Source organism: Cetorhinus maximus, chromosome 1 (assembly GCF_964194155.1).
Source record: "Cetorhinus maximus chromosome 1, sCetMax3.hap1.1, whole genome shotgun sequence".
Taxonomy (NCBI): domain Eukaryota; kingdom Metazoa; phylum Chordata; class Chondrichthyes; order Lamniformes; family Cetorhinidae; genus Cetorhinus; species Cetorhinus maximus.
In genome coordinates this window covers 207,836,166-207,859,573 of record NC_135879.1, presented here as the reverse complement: position 1 = coordinate 207,859,573, position 23,408 = coordinate 207,836,166, and the positions used below count along the sequence as shown (strand labels likewise).

The 23,408-nt window shown below is 46.7% G+C and overlaps 1 protein-coding gene across 3 annotated transcripts in view; it reads left to right on the top strand.

Annotated features, from left to right (window-relative positions):
- The window catches only part of poli (polymerase (DNA directed) iota), a 50,657-nt gene extending 37,430 nt beyond the window's left edge, over positions 1–13,227 (top strand). For all 3 annotated transcript variants that reach the window (XM_078552384.1, XM_078552367.1, XM_078552374.1), the window contains one exon: positions 11,293–13,227. In XM_078552384.1, the coding sequence (XP_078408510.1) occupies positions 11,293–12,269 (977 nt within the window). In that variant the 3' untranslated portion in view covers positions 12,270–13,227. The remainder of the gene's footprint in view (positions 1–11,292) is intronic.
- Positions 13,228–23,408: the final 10,181 nt, after the last annotated feature.

Sequence of the window (23,408 nt, the reverse complement as noted above, 5' to 3'; positions counted from 1 at the left end):
TCTGATGATGACCATGAAATCATTGCCGATTGTTGTAAAAAGACCTACCTGATTCACTAATGTCCTTTAGGGAAGGAAATCTGCCGTCCTGGCCTACATGTGACTCCAGACCCACAGTAATGTGGTTGACTCTTAAATACCCTCTGAAAAAGGGCAATTAGGGATGGGCAATAAATGTTGGCCTAGTCAATGACGTCCACATCCCACGACTGAATAAAAGAAATGCTTCTTGTGTCATTAACCTTAAATCTGCACCAAATCTGAGCTAAATTCTTCTTCCCCTATCTCTCAATGCTGCTTTAAGTAGAGGAGTTTCCATCTCTTCTTCCAGCTATACAATTGTATTCTCAATGTGGGGGAGAGGGGAGAGGGGTAGATGGGGGGGATAAACAACTCTTCTTCCCAACTTTGTTCTTAATGTAGGGAGGCGAGGTTGGGGGTGGGGGGGGAATAAAAAAAGCTCTCCTTCCCCACCAGCCGATATTCCTGGCGGTAGAGGTAGTAACTTTGACTCGAGAATTCCTGGGCCTGACAGGATTGCTAAGGACAGATGGAGGGTTGGTTTCCAATTGAGGGCAGGCTGCCCCAGGATCTTGGCATCACACCCAATGAAGCCAAAGAACCTGGGCGGAATCAGGCAGCAGGCGTGATAGGTGGGGTGCGTGGACGATATGGCGCAATCGGTTTCACGATGGCGTGAAGGCAGGCCACGATCGTCCGCTCAGCCCACCGACAGCAGGCTGCGTTTCCCACCAACCGTCATCAAGGAGCTCATTGTAATACATCAGCCTATCACTAAAAGGCCACCCCACCAGGCTGTTGGACCCCCGCCGGATCGTCTGTCCACGTCAACGAGAAAGCACGCTGACGTGTTTCACAACAGCACATTGGCGAGGCGCACTTGGCGGCCTTCACTTTGGGGGAACTGGAGGTGAGTGAACAGCATCGTTCTGCAGAGATCACCAGGGTCTCCTGATGCTTTGCAGGCTTCAGGGGCGCCGGGGGGCCAGGGTGAACTGCCGCCCTGCCGGGGAGGTGACTATTGTCAGGGGGTGCGCAACTGCTGCCCTAGTGTTGGATCCCGTGCACAAGAGATCGGGTGGGGGACAGGGTGGGCAAGGGAAGTGGCCATGCAGTAGGGACACCTGTATGAACTGACCATTCCTCTGTAACTGAGACAGTTCAGGTACAGTCACAGTTATATGATTGGGGCAGATTCCTAGACTGTCACCCCCACGCAAGCATTGTGGAGGCACCAAAGCGCCACCAAGCGCTCCAGACTTTACACACCACCTCGCTGCACCCACCCAGGCCCAGACTGTGAGTCCACGACGACTTTAATGGACCGTGGAGCAGTTGGACTGCACACGTCGTACAATCTCCTCACAAACGCTGGCCATGTAGCAGTCACTGCTGTGGGGGTTCACAGCTCCTTGCAGTCTCCGGTTAGGTGCTGTCTCCCCCATGTCGCAGGCTGACAGGGCAGCCATGCAGCGCACTCATATGTGGCTATCCGAGGGGTGGCCAGCACCCTCCGGGAAGCGTTAAGGGGTGGTCACACAGGGCCAGGAAAGGTGTTAAGTGCACCCATGCTAACCACGTCTCTCTCTCTTTCATGCCGCAGGGGGACCACAGCAGGGGCATGGAGCCTGGTGACCTAGCTATATGCCTGATAGCCTACAGAGAGCAGAGAAGACGGAGGAAAGAGCAACTGAGGCTCCTGGCTGCGCAAAGGCAGGAACAGCAACCTCAGGAAGTTGGGGCTGCTTGGGCTCCCACACACGCTGCCCAAAAGCAACAGTGAGCCGTGGTTGGCGCCTAGCGACACCCAGGGTCTATAGACGCTGCCTGCCATTCCTGCAGATGACCGAGAACCAGTGTCACCGATGACTGCGCATGTTTAGGGACCTGGTGGCTCACACCTGCCACTTACTGCAGGACTTGACGCCAAGGGGACATGGAAGGCATCCACTGCCAATGGCTGTGAAAGTGACTGCAGTGCTCGATTTCTATGCCAGTGGCTCCTTTCAGGGCTCCACAGGTGACCTCTGTGTGATATCACAAGCCACCACCCACAAATGCATCCATGAGGTCACGGATGCCATCTTCTCGAGGGCACATAGCTTTGTGCATTTCGCCCGGGACCGGGACAGCCAGGATGCAAGGGCTATTGGCTTCGCCCTGATCTCAGGATTCCCACAGGTGCAGGGTGCGATTGACTGCACCCATGTGGCACTCAGATCTCCATCACAACACACGATGAACTACATCAACCGCAAGGGATTCCACTCTCTGAATGTGCAGCTGGTGTGTAACCACCAGAAACGCATCCTGCAACTCTGCGCACAGTTTCCAGGGAGTGTGCACGACACCTACAACCTCAGTCAGTCACAGATCCCTGAAGTCTTCCAGGGCCCACAGAGGCTGCGGGGATGGCTCCTCGGGGACAAGGGCTACCCGCAGAGGACATGGCTGATGACAGCCGTGTGGTGGCCTCAGACTGCAGCAGAGCGACGGTATAATGAGGCTTATGCTGCAGCTTGCAGCTTGATGGAGCAGACCAGCGGGATGCAGAAGATGAGATTCCGCTGCTTGGACCGGTCTGGTGGAGCCCTGCAATACAGTCCACAGAGGGTGTCATGCATCGTCATCTGCTGCGCCCTTTACAACCTGGTGCCGCAACGGGGAGAGGAGCTGGCTGAGGAGGAGATGGAGGAGCTGCACGTCTCCTCCGATAAGGAGGATGCAGACAGTAATGAGGTTGAGAAGGTCCTCAGAGGCAATGATGACGGGGATGAGGCCCTCGCACTGGCTAGATGAGGCAGGCACGCTCGGGAGGCCCCCCTCATAGCTGCTAGATTTGTGGAGGATGATGATGACATGCAGTGAGGTGACCCCATGGATCCTCACATTGTATTTGTGAACGTTTGACTCCAGTAGTCTCATAGTCTACAGCACAGAAGTCGGCCATTCGGCCTATTGTGTCCATGCCGGCCAACAAAGATCTGACTACACTAATCCCATTTTCCTACGCTTGGCCCATAGCCCTGGAGTCGATGGCAACACAAGTGAATATCTAAATACTTCTTAAATGTTACGAGAGTTTCTGACTCAACCACACTTACAGGCAGTGAGTTCCAGACTCCCATCACCCTCTGGGTGAAAAAATTTCTCTTCAACTCCCCTCTTAGCCTTCTACCTCCTACCTTAAATCTATGCCCCCTCATTATTGACCCCTCTACTAATGGAAAAAGTGCCTCCCTATCCACCCTATCTATGCCCCTCATAATCTTATATACCTCTATCAGGTCCCCTCTTAACTCCTGCTCCAAGGAAAACAACCCCAGCCTATCCAACCTTTCCTCATAGCTTAGACCCTCCAGCTCAGGCAGAAACCTGGTAAATCTCCTCTGCACCCTCACCAGTGCAATCACATCCTTCCTATAATGTGGTGACCAGAACTGCACACAGTACTCCAGCTGTGGCCTAACCAGCATTTTATACAGTTCCAGCATAACCTCCCTGCTCTTATATTCTATGCCTCAGCTAATAAAGGCAAGTATCCGATATGCCTTCTTAACCACCTTATCTACCTGTCCTGCTACCTTCAGGGATCTATGGATATGCACAACAAGGTCCCTCTGACCTTAAGTGCTTTCCAGGGTCCTACCATTCATAGTGTAACCCCTTGCGTTGTTAGCCCCCCCCCCTCTGCCCCCGCCAAATGTATTACCTCACACTTTTCTGCGTTGAATTCCATTTGCCTCTGCTCTGCCCACCTGACTAGTCCATTGACATCCTCCTGCAGTTTACGGCTATCCTCCTCACTATTTACCACCCTAACAATTTCCGTGTCATCCGCGAACTTCTTGATCATACCCCCTACATTTAAGTCCAAATCATTTCTGTACACCACAAACAGCAAGGGCCCCAGCACTGAGCCCTGTGGAACCCCACTGGAAACAGACTTCCAGTCACAGAAACATCCCTTTAGCATCACCCTCTGCTTCTTGCCTCTCAGCCAATTTTGGATCCAACGTGCCATTTTGCCTTGGATCCCATGGGGTCTTACTTTCTTGACCAGTCTGCCATGAAAGGCCTTATCAAAAGCCTTGCTAAAGTCCATATAGACCACATCAAATGCATTATCCTCATCAACACTCCTGGTTACCTCCTCAAAAAATTTGATCAAATTTGTCAAACACGACCTTCCTTTAACAACTCCATGCTGACTATCCCTGATTAATCCGTGTCTTTCCAAGTGCAGATATATTCTGTCCCTCAGAGTTCCTTCTAGTAACTTCCCCACCACCGAGGTTAGACTGACTGACCTGTAATTTCCTAGTCTATCCCTTCTTCCTTTTTTTAATAATGGGACAACGTTAGCAGTCCTCCAGTCCTCTGGCATCTCACCTGTGGCCAGAGAGGATTTGAAAATTACTGTCAGGGCCCCTGATATTTCTTCCCTTGCCTCCCTCAACAGCCTGGGATACATCTCATCCGGGCCTGCGGATTTATCCACTTTTAAGGCCCTAAACCCACCAATACTGCCTCTCTCTCTATGTTAATTTCCTCTAATATTTCACAGACCACCACCCTGACGTCTATACCTGCGTCATATTTCTCCATTGTGAAGACAAAGGCAAAGTATTCATTGAGGACTGTACCCACGTCTTCTGGGTCCACACACACATTACCTCTATGGCCCCTAATTGGCCATATTCTTTCCCTAGTTATTCTCTTGTCTTTACATATTTAAAAAAACCCCTTTGGGTTTTCCTTTATTCTATCCACCAATGCTTTCTCATGCACTCTCTTAGCTTTCCTAATTACCTTTTTAAGTTCCCTTCTGCACTTTTTATATTGCTCTGAACAGTCTGCCGTATTGAACCCTCAGTATCTGCTATAAGCGTCTCTTTTTTTTCTTAACCCTAACCTTTCTGTCCCTTGACATCCAGGGTTCTCCAGGCTTGGTCACCCCCTTTGTCTTTATGGGAACTTATTTGCCCTGAGCTCTCGCTATTACATCCTTGAGTGCTTCTCACTGTTCTGACACAGTTTTATCTGCAAGTAGCTGCTCCCAGTCCATTTGGGCCAAATTGTATCTCATCTTAGTAAAGTTAGCCTTTCCCCAGTTTAGAACTTTTATTCCCGGCCCAACCTTATCCTTTTCCATAACTATCCTAAATCTAACTGAGTTATGGTCACTATCTCCAAAATGCTCCGCTACTGATACACCTTCCACCTGCCTGGGCTCATTTCTGAATATTAGGTCCAGAACTGCCCCCTCCCTTGTTGGGCTTTCTACTTATTGGCTAAAAAAAAGTTCTCCTAGATGCAACTTAAGAATTTTGCTCCCTCCCTACCTTATACACTAAAACTATCCCAGTTAATATTTGAGTAGTTAAAATCCCCAACTATTACTGCCTTATTATTCTTACACTTCTCTGAAATTTGATTATATATTTGATCCTCTATCTCTCCCTGACTGTTTGGGGGGCTATAGTACACATCCAACAGTGTGTTTGCCTCTTATGTGTTTTTACTTCTACCCATATTGGCCTCATTTGATGATCCTTCCAAGATACCATCTCTCTTCACTGCTGTAATTGTTCCCTTGATCAATATTGCAACCCCCCCTCTTCTATCCCCCTCTCTATCTCATCTGAATACCCTATAAACAAGAATGTTGAGCTGCCAATCCTGCTCTTCTTTTAGCCAAGTCTCAGTCACAGCTATGATATCATACTCCCACGTTCCTGTCTGTGTCCTCAGCTCATCTGTCTTCTTCCCCAGGCTCCTTACATTAAAATATGTTCCATTTAGCCTTGCTAAACTCACTTCTTTCTCATCTAGCTTATGTTTCCTCTGCCTTCCAGGCTCTCCAGCGTTTTAACTTCTAATTCCATCTCAGCTTCTCTCCCCTCTGAACTACTTTTCAGGATCCTATCGCCTTGGCAATTTAGTTTAAATCCACCCCAACAGCATTAGCAAACCTCCCCGTGAGGATGTTGGTCCCGTTCCTGTTCAGATGTAACCTGCTCGACTTGTACACGTCCCACCTCCCCCAGAAACGGTCCCAATGCCCCAGGAATCTAGAGACCTCCCTCCTGCTCCATCTCTCGAGCCACGCATTTGTCTGCTCTATCCTTCTGTTCCTATACTCACTACTGCGTGGCACCAGGAGTAATTCAGAGATTACTACCTTTGAAGTCCTGCTTTTCAATTTCCTACCCAACTCCCTAAAGTCTGCTTACAGGGCCTCATTTCTCTTTCTTCCTATGCCATTGATCCCAACATGGACCATGACCCCAGGCTGTTCACCCTCCCCCTTCAGAATGTCCTGCAGCTGTTCCATAACATCCTTGACCCTGGCAGCCGGGAGGCAACATACCATCCTGGAGTCACGTCTACGGCCGCACAAGCACCTGTTTGCTCCCCTCACTAACTAATCCCCTATCACTATTGCCCTTCTACACTTCTTCCTCCCCTCCTTGAGCAGCAGGACCACCTATAGTGCCATGGTCTTGGCTCTGGTTGGCCTCCACAGAGGAACCATCACTCTCACCGTTTTTTAAGGCCAAAAAACGGTTCGCGAGTGAGGTGCACTCGGGGGATTCCCTCGCTGCCTGCCTAGTCCCTTTCTTCTGTCTGCTGGTCACCCATTCCCTCTCTACTTGCACTTCCTTAAAGTGCAGTGTGACCATGTCCTGAAACGTGCTATCCATGAACCTCTCAGCCTCATGAATAGTGCTCCCAGCTGCTGCTCAAGCTCCAAAGCCCAGAGCTCGAGTTGCTCCAGTTGGAGGCACCTCCTATACACATGGTCATCCAGACTGCCAGGAGCATCTAGGACTTCCCACATAGCGCAGGATGTGCAAATCACGGGACTGAACTCCCCAGACATATCGTAACTAAATAGAATATGGACCCTTGCTTTTATTTTACCCTTACTCCTACCTGAGTATAGACTAGATGCTAGATCCTTTAGGTGCTGCTGACTGCCTGTCTCAGGGTCCTCCTCTCACACACTCTCCAACCTGGCTTATGGCAGCGTGAATACCCTCTGTGAGAATGCTCCTGCCATGGAGATGCAGTAGAGGCCTTAATAGTTGCTTGATTGCAGGAGGATGATGACGACATGCAGTAAGGTCACTCTATAAATCTTCACATAACGTCTGAGAATGTCTGACTCCTGTCAGGCTTGCGCTCCCTGATCAGGGTCATATCATAGAGACGCAGCCATGAAACTTTAGAAGTTCTGATGCTTTGTCCGCCTTCAGCACCTGAGCCCTTCAGGAGATGGAGCACAGCATCAGTGGTCACAGATGCTGAAGAGATGGGGGCCAGCCCCTCCTTAAAGGTGCTGAGAGCATACAGAGAGAATAAGAGAACTCTGTGGCGCCTGCCCACTATATTCTGGCAGCAATGACAAGCACCGCCGAGGTGCAGACATCAATAATGTTTCCAGGGATTGTGAGGCCGGACCATCACTTTGGATTGAAGGCTGCACAAAGCACAGGGAAGAGGGCCTGGACTAAGCCTTTATCTTGTGCAGAAAGGCTTCACATCTGAGTGACAAGAACACTGCTCATCAGAACAAGGAGCCATAGGCAGGGAGACATTCCTGGGAGTTTATTGATAATGGTGAACAGTATGTACGTGACTAACACCCATGCCCAGGCTGTGAAACTGATTCTCCATAACTTTTCTAGCCCTGCTGCTACGTCTTGTTGCTCCCTGGGCCTCCACAGCAGAGGTAGAGGCAGCCTGTTGACTGTGACGCCCTGTCTGTGATGACCTTGGCAGGCGTCCCCTGGAGGGCCTAGACTTGGAGGGCCCTGGCCTGCTTTCGGGGTCCTGCTGTGTGGCAGTGGCACCCGCCTCGACCTGTGGAGTTCACAGGAAGGAGGGAGTTGATGGGCCGGACACTCTCGGAGACATCTGGATGGATGGGCCCAAAGCGTACACCTGCGGATCCTCCCACTATGGGTGTAGGGGGGCCCCAGACTGATCCTTGAGGAACAGGGGTAGCTGGAGTGAGATTGAGCTGCCCCATACCCCTCTCACTTTCACCCTGTTGGAGGCCAACTATGGCATCAGCGATGGAGTTGAGCCCATGCAGCAGTGCAGAAGCGAAGTCCTGGACCAAGGTCTCCATGGCGGCTGCCACCCTACCAGTGTTGGCCTCGGTGCATTGACATGCTGGCGCTATCACCTCAGACTGAAGGCGGACAGACTCCTCCATTGTGCCTTGCAATCTGAGGAGTGCAGCAGACATCCCTTCCTGATGTTCCCGAGCTTGCCTTTGCAGCTCCAGCAACTGTGACATGACCGAGTCCAGAGGCTTGTCATCTGACTCGGTCTCAGCAACATTCTGGCCTCCAGCAATCCTCCGAGTGTCGGGGACCTGGGAGGTCCCTGCCTCCACCTGCTGTGGATCAGACAGTGCGATGTGCTCACCAGATTGTGATCCCGAGGCTACTCTAAAGCTAGGTCCCACCGAGGTGTGTGTCTCTGCGCTGGTGGAGAGTGTGGGTGAGCGCTGTGACGGGACTTCAGGGACAGTGCCTCCAGATTTCTCCCCAGAGGTTTCTTCAGGGCTTGATTGGAGGCCCTGGGTCATGGACTCTGTCGACTGTTTGGCAGATGTGCCTGTGAAAGCAAGGAGAGATAATTAGTGCATGGCAGTGCCTGTGAAACAGGACACATCACTCACAGTGTGGGTGTCTGATGGATGTTGCACTGCTGGATCCTCACTTGGTAGAGCAGCGCCAACCTCACCGTCAACACAGGAACGGTCCAGATCATGGCCGGCCAGCGCATAAATAACAAGGCGGGTTTGGGACGATACAGTGTGAAAACCCGTCACCCCGGCCAGGGGGTAAAACATCGTTTTACCCACCCGCTACCGTACTTAGTACAAACCTGGGAAAATTCTGCTCTCTGTATCACTAGGAGGGAATCCTAGGCTCCAGTGTTAAGTCAAAATACCATTATAACACTCATGTGGATGAGCTTCAGATTCAGCAGGGTTTGGCGCAGCAAAATGGGACAGACAAGAGTGCAGATGAGTGGCAGTTGAGGTAATGCAACCACAAAGATTGGCTGGAATCAGCTGCAGAGAAGGATAGGAGAATCAGGCATTTGGGTGCAAGTCACCCTGATGGCTCCCTGGATGCTGGTCAGCTCAGGGGCCCAGATGAATGAAGAGGGTCCCACCAGCCCTCAGCAAAATAATTGCAAGAGAACACTACAGGTAGTAAATATTCATAAAAGGTTTTAAAATTACAATTGTACTTCAATCGTCACCCCTTTCGCTTATCTACACTAACATGGCTACTGGCTAAAGCCACAGGAGTTTATAAAGTTAAGACTGCCTCACAATGATCGTTGGTGTGTAGAACCTACAACTTCATTTCAGGTTCAGTCAAATATTATGATGTTAACCCTCAACATATTATGCAGCAGGTGTCGTTTTAGCAGCCATGGTTATAGTTAACTTTGAAAACACCTCTCTACAGACGTAATGCAAATAAATGTTGACACACATTTTCCCATTGAGGGTTTTTTTTAATTCATCCTTGGGATGTGGGCGTTGCTGGCTAGGACAACATGTATTGCTCATCCCTAATTGCCCTTGAGAGTTTCCTCTGCATTTGGGCTCTGAGAGACGTGGAATCTGGATAATGGCCTAAAAGATCATGGTAGTTTGTGGAGGAGTTAGTTATGCACATAATCACAATACACCCAAGACTCCTTGACCTTTCAGACTCATGACCTTGAACCTCCACCAGCAAAACTGGCCACAGCCTGAATTCTCAAATGTGTGCGTCCTCCAATTTCACTTATTCAGATGAGTGTAAGATTTTCAGGCAGAGCACGAAAGGAAGTTATTCTTCTGGTATTTTGTTGCAATCTTTAAACCAAAGCTTTCCATCATTGGTGTCTTCGGCACCCCATGCCTGTATTTGTTGTAGACTCATTGTTTGAAAAACTTAAAACATTTTTAAAAATAGGTATCGATGCTTTTCCTGCATGAGCCACGTCTGTTTATGTAGATATATGCCAATTTTAAGCTCGATCATATTCAAATGAGAATATTTAAGCCTAACTTGACGTTGGCAATATGAGTGCAACGTTAGGTGCATTTTTGGCTCTAAATTTGGGGTCGTGACCATGGAGGAAACTTCAGGCTGAGAAACCTTTGTGCGCTAATTCTGTTCTCTTCATTATGTACCTTCGATTCACATTTTCTTTCATTTTTTAAGCATTTGCCAATATTAAATTTAATTTGCCATTTGTTTGTCGGACTCCATGTCAAATCGAAATGTTTTTTCCACATTATTAACGTTAAGCTATGTTCCTTTTTAATAAGCTTGTAATTGACTTCACATATATTGATTATTTTTATAAAATGTCATCGCAACTTAGCATTTAATTAAACTTTGCCTCCTAATTGTTCTCCTCTTCTGGAAGTGCTAACTTCTCTGTACCACAGTTCTCTGCTTGCTGCAGTGCAAATGGCTATTCACATTTCACACACGAACAATAATGCCAGCAGGCTGTTTGGTTCTGAGGAACATCACTTACAAGCTCCTTCCTGTGCTTATTTAGCACCTCCTCACATCCACGTTCCAATGGACATCAATGGATAGCGATCAATAGCAGGAATTCTGGTTGATTTAGGCTTGGTTATGATTCTGCTGTTGTCAAATAGTCTTTCAGCATTCATTATCAAGGCTAACATATGGATAATGGCCACAGACATAAGTGGAACCATACCCAAGGATAGCGTCAGTGCCTTCAGCAGCAGATTGGAGAAAACGTTTGAGAGAAATAAAGAAAATCACAGAACTAATACAGTGCAGAAGGAGGCCATTTGGTCCATCGTGTCTGCATTGGCTCTCCAAATGAGCAACTCATCTAGTACCATACCGCCGCCTTCTCCCCATAACCCTGCACATTCTTGCTTTTCAGATAGCATGATGTCTTCATGATAAGAACAGTCTACATGAAAGACTTCCTGTAGTTCTATGGTCAATGATCTTTCATTTGTAAAAGGCAATTGGTCAAGTTGAACAATGAGGAGGTGGATTTGGATGTTTGAGAGTTTTAGTTCATTCATTTTGAAGACCAGGAAGTATTTATCCAGAAATTTCCTACATGAGAAGGTGAATTATGCACAATCTATTGGAGTAGCCTGGTGGATGGGACAGATGACTTTTGCTTTTCCTGAGAATTATTATTTGCTTTCTTCTTAAATGTATGTTCTTCATTTTTATTCACTAGGTCCCTGTGACACTGTGGCTCCACTGGTCGAAATTCTGATTAAGCTGTTTCAAAAGATGGTGGACACAAGATCTCAATTCTATATAAGCCTTGTTAACGTGTGTTTTGCTAAGCTTGTTCAGCCCACATTGTCTTCCCCCATCAAGGGATCAATTGGATTCTATTTAACCCAGAAGTCCCCAGGAAAATTGGACGTGAGCCCCAATGGGAAAGTGCGCAGACAACTTCTCAGAGAGCAGAGAGGGTCTGATGATGCTGATTTAGAAGGAGATACTGCAGGCCCCTTGCAAGGCAGGGGATATCACCGAGAATCTGTATCAGGAATGTCCGACCAACTTGCTCATGTTAACTTAAACTCTAACCTACCACCTGGGATTGACCTTGATGTATTTAAAGAGCTCCCAGCTAACATCCAGAAGGAAATCATTGAGAGTGCTGGCACTTCACAAGATCAGAAGAAATGCAACATTAACAAAGCAGAGTGTGTTAAGAAAGCACTCTGCAAAAGCACCTTTATGTTCAGGTCACTAACAGAGGATCAGAGGAAACTTCTGGTACCACCTGACGCTGATAGTAATCCTACCATTTCCAGTTCAGATACCCATCATGTAGACGTTCACAACAGTACATCGGATAACCCTGAGGCCCAGCCAGAGAGGCCTGCTCTTAACGATAAAGCAGCCTCCTTGCAAGACCACCAACCTCCATGTGAAACCTCGCAATCCCGTAATGCGGATCCCGAGAGGCCCACCGTTCAGAATTTGGCGCCCATCCCCTCCAACGTGGATCCAAAGGTCTTCTCAGAATTGCCTGCTGAGCTTCAGAAAGAACTGCTGATGGACTGGAAGCAGCAGAGGACAGTGCCCAAGGTAAATGTGGCTAAACAAGCCATCAAGGTAAGATCCAACACAGGAGCAAGGAACCCAAAAAGGTCTACCAAGTCCAACAGTATTCTGAAGTATTTTAGCAAGAGTTAAAACTCCAGTGTTATTGAAAGTTGATTTGCAACACCACAAACAGGATTGACTTTGAATAAAAATGTAAGATGCAGAAATTACAGCACTGGTGCTGGAAATTCAGGCAAACTGCAAAGACTACTTATGTGGTGAAAGGGAATTTCCATATTGGTGTAACAGGGAGTATTCTTCATAAGTTTGAAGTTAAAAGAGTAAAGGGATTTTTCCCCTTTGTGTAACTGATACTTGATCCTGGAATGCTTGATACAAACTTAATGTGCCAAAAGTGGTGAAGTGTTCAAATCCAAGACACATAAGTATTTTCTTCTCCATTTTTTTGTGTGATTATTTTCTCCATTTTCCCACCTTAATCTCACCTTTGTCACTCGCTGCATTCAGGAGGCAGCTAGCCCCAGGTATTAACAATGCACCTCTTGATCTGGGCAAATTGGGACCAAATACCTAGGAATGCTTTTCTAATCATGGAAGGAAATATAAAACATAAGAAAAAAAATGCCTGTCCACACTGTGCAAATAGTACCCAATTCAAGAATTGTATTCTTAAAGCCTTGAACTAGGTGGCTCTTCAAAGCAGTAATATGAAATATTGGAAAAAGAGGTTGTTGTATCGTCAAGTTCAGTACTTTCATCTTAAAAAGAAAGTTGCTTCAATGTACACTTGGCAGTATTTATACATAAAGATAGAACAGCATGACTGAAAGCAATGTTCTTGAAAGCAGTGTTCCTGGGCATGTGTTACTTAATTTAAGCTGTGAACTTTGGTGATGTCTTTCACAAAAAAAGAATTTGATCTGTACCAGAGCATGTGGTTTGTGTTTGTGTTGCTTTGCATTGCTTTGTAGTTGCTCTATATATGATTCTGCAAAAGTATGTAATACAGTGTTATGATAACTCAATTCACTGCATTTCAAAAAAAATGACTGACTAAATTGTTGCCTTAATAAAACTGTCAACACAGAAGAGTATGTAAAGTTGTACCATTATTTAAAAAGGGTGCGGGGGATAGACCAGAAATTTATAGGCTGGTCTGTTTGACTTCGATGGTGGGCAAATTATTGGAAACAATTCTGAGAGACAGGATAAACTGTCACTCAGAAAGGCGCAGATTGATCAGGGATAGTCAGCACGGTTTTGTTAGAGGAAGATCGTGTCTTACTAACTTAATCACATTTTTGAGGAAGTAACAAGGAGGATTGATGAGGGTAGTGCAGTGGATGTTGTCCACATGAATTTTAGTAAGGCATTTGACAAGGTCCCACATGTCAGACTGGTCAGGAAAGTGAGATCCCATGGGATACAAGGGAAGGTGGCGAGTTGGACCTGAAATTGGCTCAGCGACAGGAAACAAAGGGTAACGCTCGATGAATTTTTTTGCACATGGAAAGCAGCTTCCAGTGGTGTTCCACATGGCCCATTGTTGGGACCCTTGCTGTTTGTTGTATGTATTAATGATTTGGACTTAAATGTGGGAGGCATGATCGAAAAATTTACAGATGACACAAAAATTGGCCGTGCAGTTGATAGCGAAGAGGATAGCTGTTGTCCCCAGAATGATATCAATGGTTTGGTTGAGTGGGAGGAGAAATGGCAAATGGAATTCAATCTGAAAGTGTGTGAGGTAATGCATTTGGGGTGGGCAAACAAAGCAAGGGAATACTCAATAAACGGGAGGATATTGAGGGGGATTGAGGAAGCGAGAGACCTTGGAGTGCATGTCCATGGGTCCCTGAAGGTGGCAGGACAGGTGGACCAGGGTGGTAAAGAAAGCATATGGAATGCTTTCCTTTATTGGACGAGGTATTGAATACAAAAGCAGGGATGTGATGATGGAACTGTATAAAACACTGATTAGGCCACAACTAGAATTTTGAGTGAAACATTACAGGAAGGACGTAATTGCTCTGAAGAGAGTACAGAGGAGAATATTGCTAGAGCTTGAAAATTGCAGCTATGAGGAGAGATTGGAGAGGCCTGGGTTGTTTTCCTTAGAACAGGGGAGGCTGAGGGGTGACCTAATTGAGGTGTACAAAATTATGAGGGGCCTAGATAGGGTAGACAGGAAAGATCTGTTTCCCCTAGCAGAGAGGTCAACTACTAGGGGGCACAGATTTAAGGCGATTGGTAGAAGGACTAGAGGGGATATGAGGAAAAAGCTCTTCACCCAGAACATGATGGGTGTCTAGTATTCACTGCCTGAATTGTTGGATGGGACTGAAACGCTCAACTCATTTAAGAGGTACCTGGATCTGCACCTGAAGTGCTGTAACCTGCAAGGCTACGGACCAGGAGCTGGAAAGTGGGATTAAAATTAGCGGCTACTGGAAGGAAGGTAGGAAAGGGTTACATGCTGCAGAAAAGAAGACTTCAGTTAGAGAAAAAAGATAAAGCAGAGTAGAGGCTGCAAGAGAGGGGACTATGTAGTGTCCATCAAAGAAATAGAATTATAAATGCATCAGGGTAGATTCTGGTCATTTTAACTGTTTTGAAATAGTGAAGACAAGAAGCTTAAGTGGATTTGGCATGGATCAGAACAGTCAACAATATGGGTGGACCACTGACATGGAGAAAGACCTTTGGACCAATAGATGGAAAAATAAGGCAGAGCGGAGCCACCAGTGAGGGGACAGATAGAGTGGGGTCATCAGTGCAAAAATGGGGGAAAGAGAGGCTGAGCAGGGGCAAACACAGATAGGATCCTCAATTCTCATAGAGAAAATGCAGGGACATGAACAACAACAATTTTTATTTAAATAGCGCCTTTAATGTAATGAACATCGCAAGCTGCTTCACAGGAGCATTATAAAACAAAATATGACACCAAGCCACATAAGGAAATATTAGACCAGATGACCAAAAGCTTGGTCAAAGGAACATGGGACTTAGGAGCAGGAGTAGGTCATTCAGTCCTTGAGCCTGCTGCACCATTCACTAAGATCATGGACAGCATATTAGGTGGGGAGCAGATTGCTCACTTTTTATATTCATTCACGGGATGTGGGCGTCGCTGGCTGGGCCAGAATTTATTGCCCATCCCTAGTTGCCCTTGAGAAGGTGGTGGTGAGCTGCCTTCTTGAACCGCTGCAGTCCCTGTGGTGTAGGTACACCCACAATGCTTTTAAGAAGGGAGTTCTATGATTTTGACCCAGCAACAGTAAAAGAACGATGATATATTTCCAAGTCGGGATGGTGAGTGACTTGGAGGGGAACTTCCAGATGGTGGTGTTCCCATCTATTTGCTGCCCTTGCCCCTCTAGGTGGTAGTGGTCGTGTGTTTCGGAGGTGCTGTCTAAGGGGCTGTGAATTCCTGCAGTGCATCTTGTAGATGGTACACACTGCTGCTTTTGTGCGTCGGTGGTGGGGGGAATAAATTTTGTGGATGTGATGCCAATCAAGTGGGCTGCTTTGTCTTGGATGATGTCAAGCTACTTGAGCATTGTGGTAGCTGCACTCATCCAGGCAAGTGGGGAGTATTCCATCAAACTCCTGACTTGTGTCATGTAGATGGTGGACAGGGTTTGGTGAGTTACTTGTTGCAGAATTCCTAGCCTCTGACCTGTTCTTGTAGCCACAGTATTTATATGGCTGGTCCAGTTCAGTTTCTGGTCAGTGGTAACCCCCAAGGATGTTGATAGTGGAGAATTTAGCAATGGAAATGCCATTGAATGTCAAGAGGCGATGATTGGATTCTCTCTTGTTGAAGATGGTCATTGCCTGGCACTTGTGTGGCGTGAATGTTACTTGCCACTTGTCAGCCCAAACCTGGATAATGAGCAGGTCTTGTTGCATTTGGACATGGACTGCTTCAGTATCTGAGGAGTCGCGAATGGTGCTGAACATTGTGCAATCATTAGTGAACATCCCCACTTCTGACCTTATGATGGAAGGAAGGTCATTGATGAAGCAGCTGAAGATGGTTGGGCCGAGGACACTACCCTGAGGAACTCCTGCAGTGATGTGCTGAAGCTGAGATAATTGACCTCCAATAACCACACCATCTTCTTTTGTGCTAGGTATGACTCCCACCAGCGGAGAGTATTCCCCCTGATTCCCATTGACTCCAGTTTTGTTAGGGCTCTTTGATGCCACATTCGGTCAAACGCAGCCTTGATGTCAAGGGCAGTCACTCTCACTTCCCCCACCCCGGAAGCAAAGTTGGAATAGAGCCGACTCGCTCCACGCCTGCCTACCCCATGGCATTTGGTGGAATTTGAATTAAATAAATATCTGGAATTAAAAGTCTAATGATGACCATGAAACCATTGCCGTTTGTGAGAGAAACCCATCTGGTTCACCAATGTACTTTAGGGAAGGCAATCTGTCGAGCTTACCTGGTCTGGCTTACTTGCGACTCCAGGCCCAGAGCAATGACTCTTAAATGCCCTCTGACCTAGGGCAATTAGGTATGGGCAACAAATGCTGGCCTAGCCAGAAATGCCCACATTCAATGAACGAATAAGAAAAAAGCCATAATGCACTGTGGGTAGGCTAAGTAGGTAGCCTGTGGGATTTCTGCTCCTCTCTGGGGAGGAGGTCCCGCCCTCATGAACTGCCAGCCAATTGGATTGGTCAGCAGCTCCAACACTCCTGGCAGCACCAAGAGCGCATGAGTGGGCACCTCCAGGATTGCAAGCAGGCCCATAAACAAAGCCCGCGGATCCTGGAGCCAGGTAAGTCCGGGCATTGGGCGAGGAGGGTTTAGGTAGTTGGGTGTGTTGGAGGAGAGTGATGGGTTTTAAAGAGTGGGCAGTTAGGAGGAAAGTGGGTTACTATCTTAGGGGGGCTGTCCCCTCGATGTGCAAAGGGCACCCCCCTCCCCACCCTGAAGATAGTACCACCCACCCCACCCCCCCTACTTCCTTTCCGCCCTTTAAAAAAGTTTTTTCAAAAAAATGGCCTGGCCACTCCAGCCCAACTGGCCATGCCAACTGTATTATGGTATGAGCAGCATGTTATCGGGGTCAAAAGCAAAATACTGCGGATGCTGAAAATATGAAACAAAAACAGGAAATGCTGGAAAAACTCAGCAGGTCTAGCAGCATCTGTGGAGAAAAAAACTCTAACCTGCTGTTTTTGTGTTATCGGGATCAATTGGCTTGCTAACGAGTCAAATTGATCTTTAATGTTTTATTTAAAAATGGCAGGAGGGCTGCCAATTTCTGCACCAGCCCACCCCTGTGTTATGCGAGTGAGCTCGGGCTGAGCGGGAAGGTGGTGGTGTGGGTACCCGCTGAATTTTACATGCCCAACCCCACCTAAAGCACGGCCGCTGGGGACACATAAAATCAAACCCCATGGCTGCTCTGGTTGTGGTCTCAATTCCACTAACCTGCCCCCTCCAATCTTTGACACCCAAGTCAATCAATAATCTGTCTAACTCTGCCTTGAATAAACTCAATGACCCAGCCTCCACTGCTTTCTGGGGAAGAGAATTCCACAGACTAATGACCCTCTGAGAGAAAAAAACTTCTCCTCATCTCCGTCTTAAAAGGGAGACGTCTTATTCTTAAACCATGTGCCCTAATTCTAGTCTTCCCCCACAAGAGGAAAGATCCTCCCAATATCCACCCAATCAAGTCCCCTCAGGATCTTATATGTTTCAATAAGATCACATCTCGGGTATAGGCTCAACCTGTTCAACCTTTCTTTATAAGTCCCTCACCCCAGGAATGAGTCAAGTGAACAAAGAAAGAAAGCAAGGTAAAGAGATGGAGAGGTGTGGCAGTGGTGGGGTGGGGGGGGCGAGTTACAGACTTGGAGCCTAGGCAGCTGAAGGTATGGTAACCAATGGATATGGAACAGCTATAATTGGATATGCATAAGAGACTAGAATTAGAGAAGTGCAGATATCTCGGAGGAACCCCTCAAAGAAAGTATTTATTTATTATTCGCTCATGGGATGAGGGCATCTTTGGTAAGGCCAGCATCTATTGTCCATCCCTAATTGCCCTAGAGAAGGTGGTGGTGAGCCGCCTTCCTGAACCGCTGCAGTCCACCCACAGCGCTGTTAGGGAGGTAGTTCCAGGATTTTGACCCAGCGACAGGAAAGGAACAGCGATATATTCCTGAGTCAGAATGGTGAGTGGCTTGGAGGGAAACTTGCAGCTGGTGATATTCCCATGCATCTGCTGTTCTTGTCCTTCTTGGTGGTAGAGCTCACGGGGCTTGGAAGGTGCTGTCAAAGACATTTTAATTATTAAATTAATTATGTTTTCAATATATATATAGCAAACAAGAGTGGAATTGTTTTTTAAACTTAAAAAAAATAATCTAACAGGAGAAGGATCATTACAAAAAATATGAAAGTAGCACAGAGAGAAGGGACAAGGGTGGGAAATTTGCTCCACAGTGCTACCTGGTGACTAGAGCCTGCAGCAATCATCTCAACAGTGTCATAATACACTTCCTACTTTAGGAACATTATCTGCAGGCAGTACAGGAAAATGGGTTACATAAGGCTCTGACAAGACATACACCAATTCTATCTCCTAATGTACTTTTTAGGGTTGTATGTAGAAATTTTACAAACACTCTGATGTCAGCTATGCCTAGTTGTTACATGACAATGTGATCTTGTTCTGTGTTCACCTCAGCCAACCTGCTACGTTCAGACAGATGTAGCTACAGAGGAGTTCCCTATTATAACAAAAATGGTGGGGGAAGAGAAAAATATCCAATAAATTAAGCTATATTTGTCAATGGAATCTATACAGATCTGTGAGGTGGGGGAGGGACGGTGAATTTTCACTGTCCTCACTGGGCAGAAATTGGGTGGGTAAGTAGCTAAAATGGAGCAGCTCCATTTCCTGCTTTGTTCCTGTTACTTTTAATGCCACTGGTTTTGACAGATCAGTCATCTGCTGGTCTCAGGATGGAGCCTCATGATAAATGTGAACTGAGGGTTCTATTAATTGGAGGACCCCTGTGTCATTTTAACAGGGGCCCGGATTTGAGGGAGCTGCCATATTTTCCTATCAGGCTTTAAACAGATGAAGCCTCAAGGGAAGCCAAAACATTTCTTTTGCGGGGCCAAAAGGAGCAGGAGTCACCAACCTCCCCACCACCCCTGCCCCGTCCCTCCAACACCACCTTCCCTCAAGAACATGAGAATTAGGAGCAGGAGTAGGCTATTCAACCCCTCGAGCCTGCTCTGTCGTTCGATCTGATCATGGTTTCAGCTCCACTTTCCTGTCTGTCCCCCGCCCCCATAACCCTTGACTCTCTTGTTGATCGAAAATCTGTCTACCTCAGCCTTGAGTATATTTGATGACCAAGCCTTCACTCATCTCTGGGGAAGAGAATTCTGAAGATTAATGACCCTCGGAGATAAAAAAAAAATTTCTCATCTTGGTCTTAAATGGGAGACACCTAATTTTTAAGCTTTGTACCCTAATTCTATACTCTGTCACAAGGGGAAACATTCTCTCAGCATCCACCTTGTCAAGTACTCTCAGAATCTTACATGTTTCAATAAGATTACCTCTCATTCTTATAAACTCCAGGTAAGGGCCCAACCTGCTCAACCTTGCCTCATAAACTAACCTCCTCATCCCAAGAATCAGTGGAGCAAACCTCCTCTGAACTAGCTGCTTCTAATGCAATTATATTCTTTTCTTCAGCTCTTACCTGGAAGCTGACGGCCAAGGAAAAACTGCCCAATTACCCTCTGCTGACAGCCACTTAGTAGCTTCTTCCCGCCCATTCCATACAAGAAGTAGAACTGAGGCCCAGGGGATAAAATACTCCAGGCCTTTAAGCCAGTGAATGAGTTTGCACTTGCCCTGCCCCTCATCTGCTTGAAATCAGGTCTGGGTTAAACTTATAAGTCCCAAAGGAGTGATTAATGTCAGTACAAACACATATCGCACTTTTATTTTGCTGCTACACATACTTCCCCTTTAACTTCCACTTTAAAAACAATCAAAAAGAAAACAGCCTGAGTGTCAGAAGCTTTGAGCTGGATACAGCAAAGAGGAAACTATTTTTGCCAAAGGCACAGAGTTACGTAAGGAATTGTTGTCCCTTTGATCTGCTGAAAAAAAATTGGAAGTTAAAAGCAGCTCATTACATGTGATGTGATGCTAAAGAAATAGTTTGACAGCGACACTATCGCAAGAACAAACTTAAAAGGACAGTGAGAACCTAGGGCTAGAAGATATAACAGGCACGTCTGAGTTAAGTTACATTAACATTTAAAATAGAAAATGGTGGAAGTGCAGAACAAGGGCGTTATTAGCATCTGATAGTATCACATTTTGGACATAGCCCCTTCATTCGCAGATTTTTTTTTGTACCGCTAGTGTAGATTTAATATTTGCCTGTGTGAATTTGCTCACGCTGGGTCTTCATTATCTGATAGATTAACTCCAGTTCGTTGAACCAGCTGCTCTATTTGCAGTGCATGCTACATTAAAATCTATCAAGCCAACAGCAAAATGCATTTATTTTCAATAGAAAAGTGCGAATGTAGTGAATGTCATGGCAATTGGAAGAGCAATTACATAAAATTACATTGGATATACAGCTTAGAAACAGGCCATTTGGCCCAGCCAGTCCATGTCAGCTTTTATGCTCCATTTGAGCCTCCTCTCATCCATCCTCGCCTAACTTTATCAGCATACTCTATTCCCTTCTCCCTCATTTGCTTATCAAGCTTCCTCTTAAAAGCATCTATGCCATTTGCCTCAATAACTGTTCTATGAGGTAGTGAGTTCTGCAGTTTTATCACTGGCAGGGTACAGGAGTTTCTTCTGAATTTCTATTTGATTTCTCGGGCCAAGACTTTATGGTCCCTCCCGCTCGGTGCAATGCTACAGCCCCGACGATATGAATGGAGACTGAAATGCCTCGCTGCATCTGCCTGGGGGGGATACAGGCCACGGCGGGGCAGTAAAATCCTGGCCTTGGTAACTATCTTATATTGATGGCCTTGAGATTTGTTCTTCCCCCAAGTGGAAATGATGGCCTGGATATTTTCAGGGCAGGTTATGTAAGCCTGGGTGCAGAGTTTTGGATTGGAAATCCAGAAGTCCAGTCTTCCCAACATCCTGTTTTAACTCCACAGCTTTTTTCCTTGACAGGTTCCCTGCACAACAGTCAGCCCAACCGACAGACAGGGAGGACTCCAGAGCAAGTCCCAGGAGCAAGTAGCCAATAATTTGGGGGTGGGGGCAGGTGGTCAATCCCAGGGTGCAAATCCCATCCCTAGGGTGGTGTCCAAACCTGAGTTGGGGGCGGTGGGGGGAGGGGTTACAAGGTGGTGTCCAATTTCTTTTTCTTTAATGGGATGTGAGTGTCACTGGCAAGGCCAGCATTTGTTGCCCATCCCTAATTGCCCTTTCAGAGGTCAGATAAGAGTCAATCACTTTGCTGTGGGCCTGGAGTCACATCTTGGCCAGACCAGGTTAGGATGGCAGTTTTTTCCTTACCTAAATGGCATCAGTGAGCTCAAAACAATTGCTGATAGTTCCATGGTCACCATCACTAAAACTGGCTTTATATTCCAGATCTATAAACGGAATTTAAATTCCACCAGCTGCTGTGGTGGGATTTTTACCCATGTTCCCAAAGCATTGGGATGGGTGTCTGGATTACTAGCCCAGTGACATTGCCACAATGCCACCAACTCCCCATAAATTCTTGGATTTCAAACTCTGACCTGGGGGAGGGTTGGTGAGGGTGACCCCTGGGGGTTGGCAGGCATGGGGCTTGGACCCAGGAGTTCTTTGCATGGAGGGGTCTTAAGGTGGTTGGGGGTGGAGAGCTTGTGGGGCTGAAGGGGCACCTGACCTCCCAGGCAGTTTTGTGAAGGCGCCTACCTTCTCCTGAGGCCTCCCAAAGCCTGGGAAAGCCAGCAGGCCACAGTTAAACCTGTAAAGCTGCCAGCCTCATTAGAAGTTCCTGGGAATGATGGATGTCCATTGTCGCCACCACCCCCATCCACTCTGCTGTTAAACCCAGAAGTGCTGGTGTGGGGTTGGGTTTGAGATGCTTCCATTTTTAACCTCTGACCCAACCCCAAGCCGCCCATTGTTAGGTGGTAAATCCAACCAAATGATCTGGAACAAAACAGATTACACATCAGGACAATGTTAAATGTGAGCTAAATGCCAGCAGGAGATGATTGCCTGGTTTATAAACTGTGAGATAGGTCTATGTGGTGGATACATTTTCTGGGGGGAGGGGCAATCAGTAAATTGCCAATTTTGAAAACGAATTCAACTCAAAAAAATACATGGACATGTTGACTTTTAAAAATTCATATGAACATCACTTGCAAGGCCAGCTTTTATTATTCATCCCTAATTGCCCTTGAGAAGGTGCTGGCGAGCTGTTGCTTTCGGGCCTGTTGTCAGAGCCGTTGCCAATCTGACCACAAACCCACATACATATCTCATCATGGTGTGTAGCAGTAAGATCTGGTACATACAGGGTTAATGTGGGACTGAGTACAGTACCGCCCACACAATGATGTAAGAAGGCACATGACCTAGAGGCAGGGTCAATCTAGAGATGTACAGAGATGTGTAAAGACCTAGGATGGAGTCAGATCTATACCTGTACCCCTTACTGTATATATGTACATAGATATGAGTTGTTAATTAAGGGTTGGCTGTTGATATACTCAAGACTACAAAGCCTACTTCATGGTGTCTGAAGCAGGATTCTTCATAGTGTAGTCATGCTCATGGAAACTCCTTAATTGAAGGAAACTGTGCAGAATGGACAATGAAACAGAGCAGAGAGATGTATCTGGAAAGGAGCGGGGATGAGGGGGAGGGTGGTTTGGGGAGGGGTGGTTGTAATTTAATTTGTTACCTTTACATATATTTTAATTTATACGGATAAAAATATTCAATCTCTTCACGACCAGCACATTATGGTTGCAGTATGTATTATCTGTGGGTACACTTCTACAAATTACCAAGCTTACTTTGACAGAACCTTTTGCCCCCTGCAGCCTCGAGCCTGAAGAAAGGCAGGAGGAAAATGACTATGGGAACACTGTCACCACTATGTTCCCCTCCAAGTCACATACTGTGCTGAACGTGGACATATTTGGTTAAAACCTTTGAATTCTGTACCTAACACCAATACTTGTCTATTATGCAAACAGTTGGAGTTTAATGGACCTGTTTTATT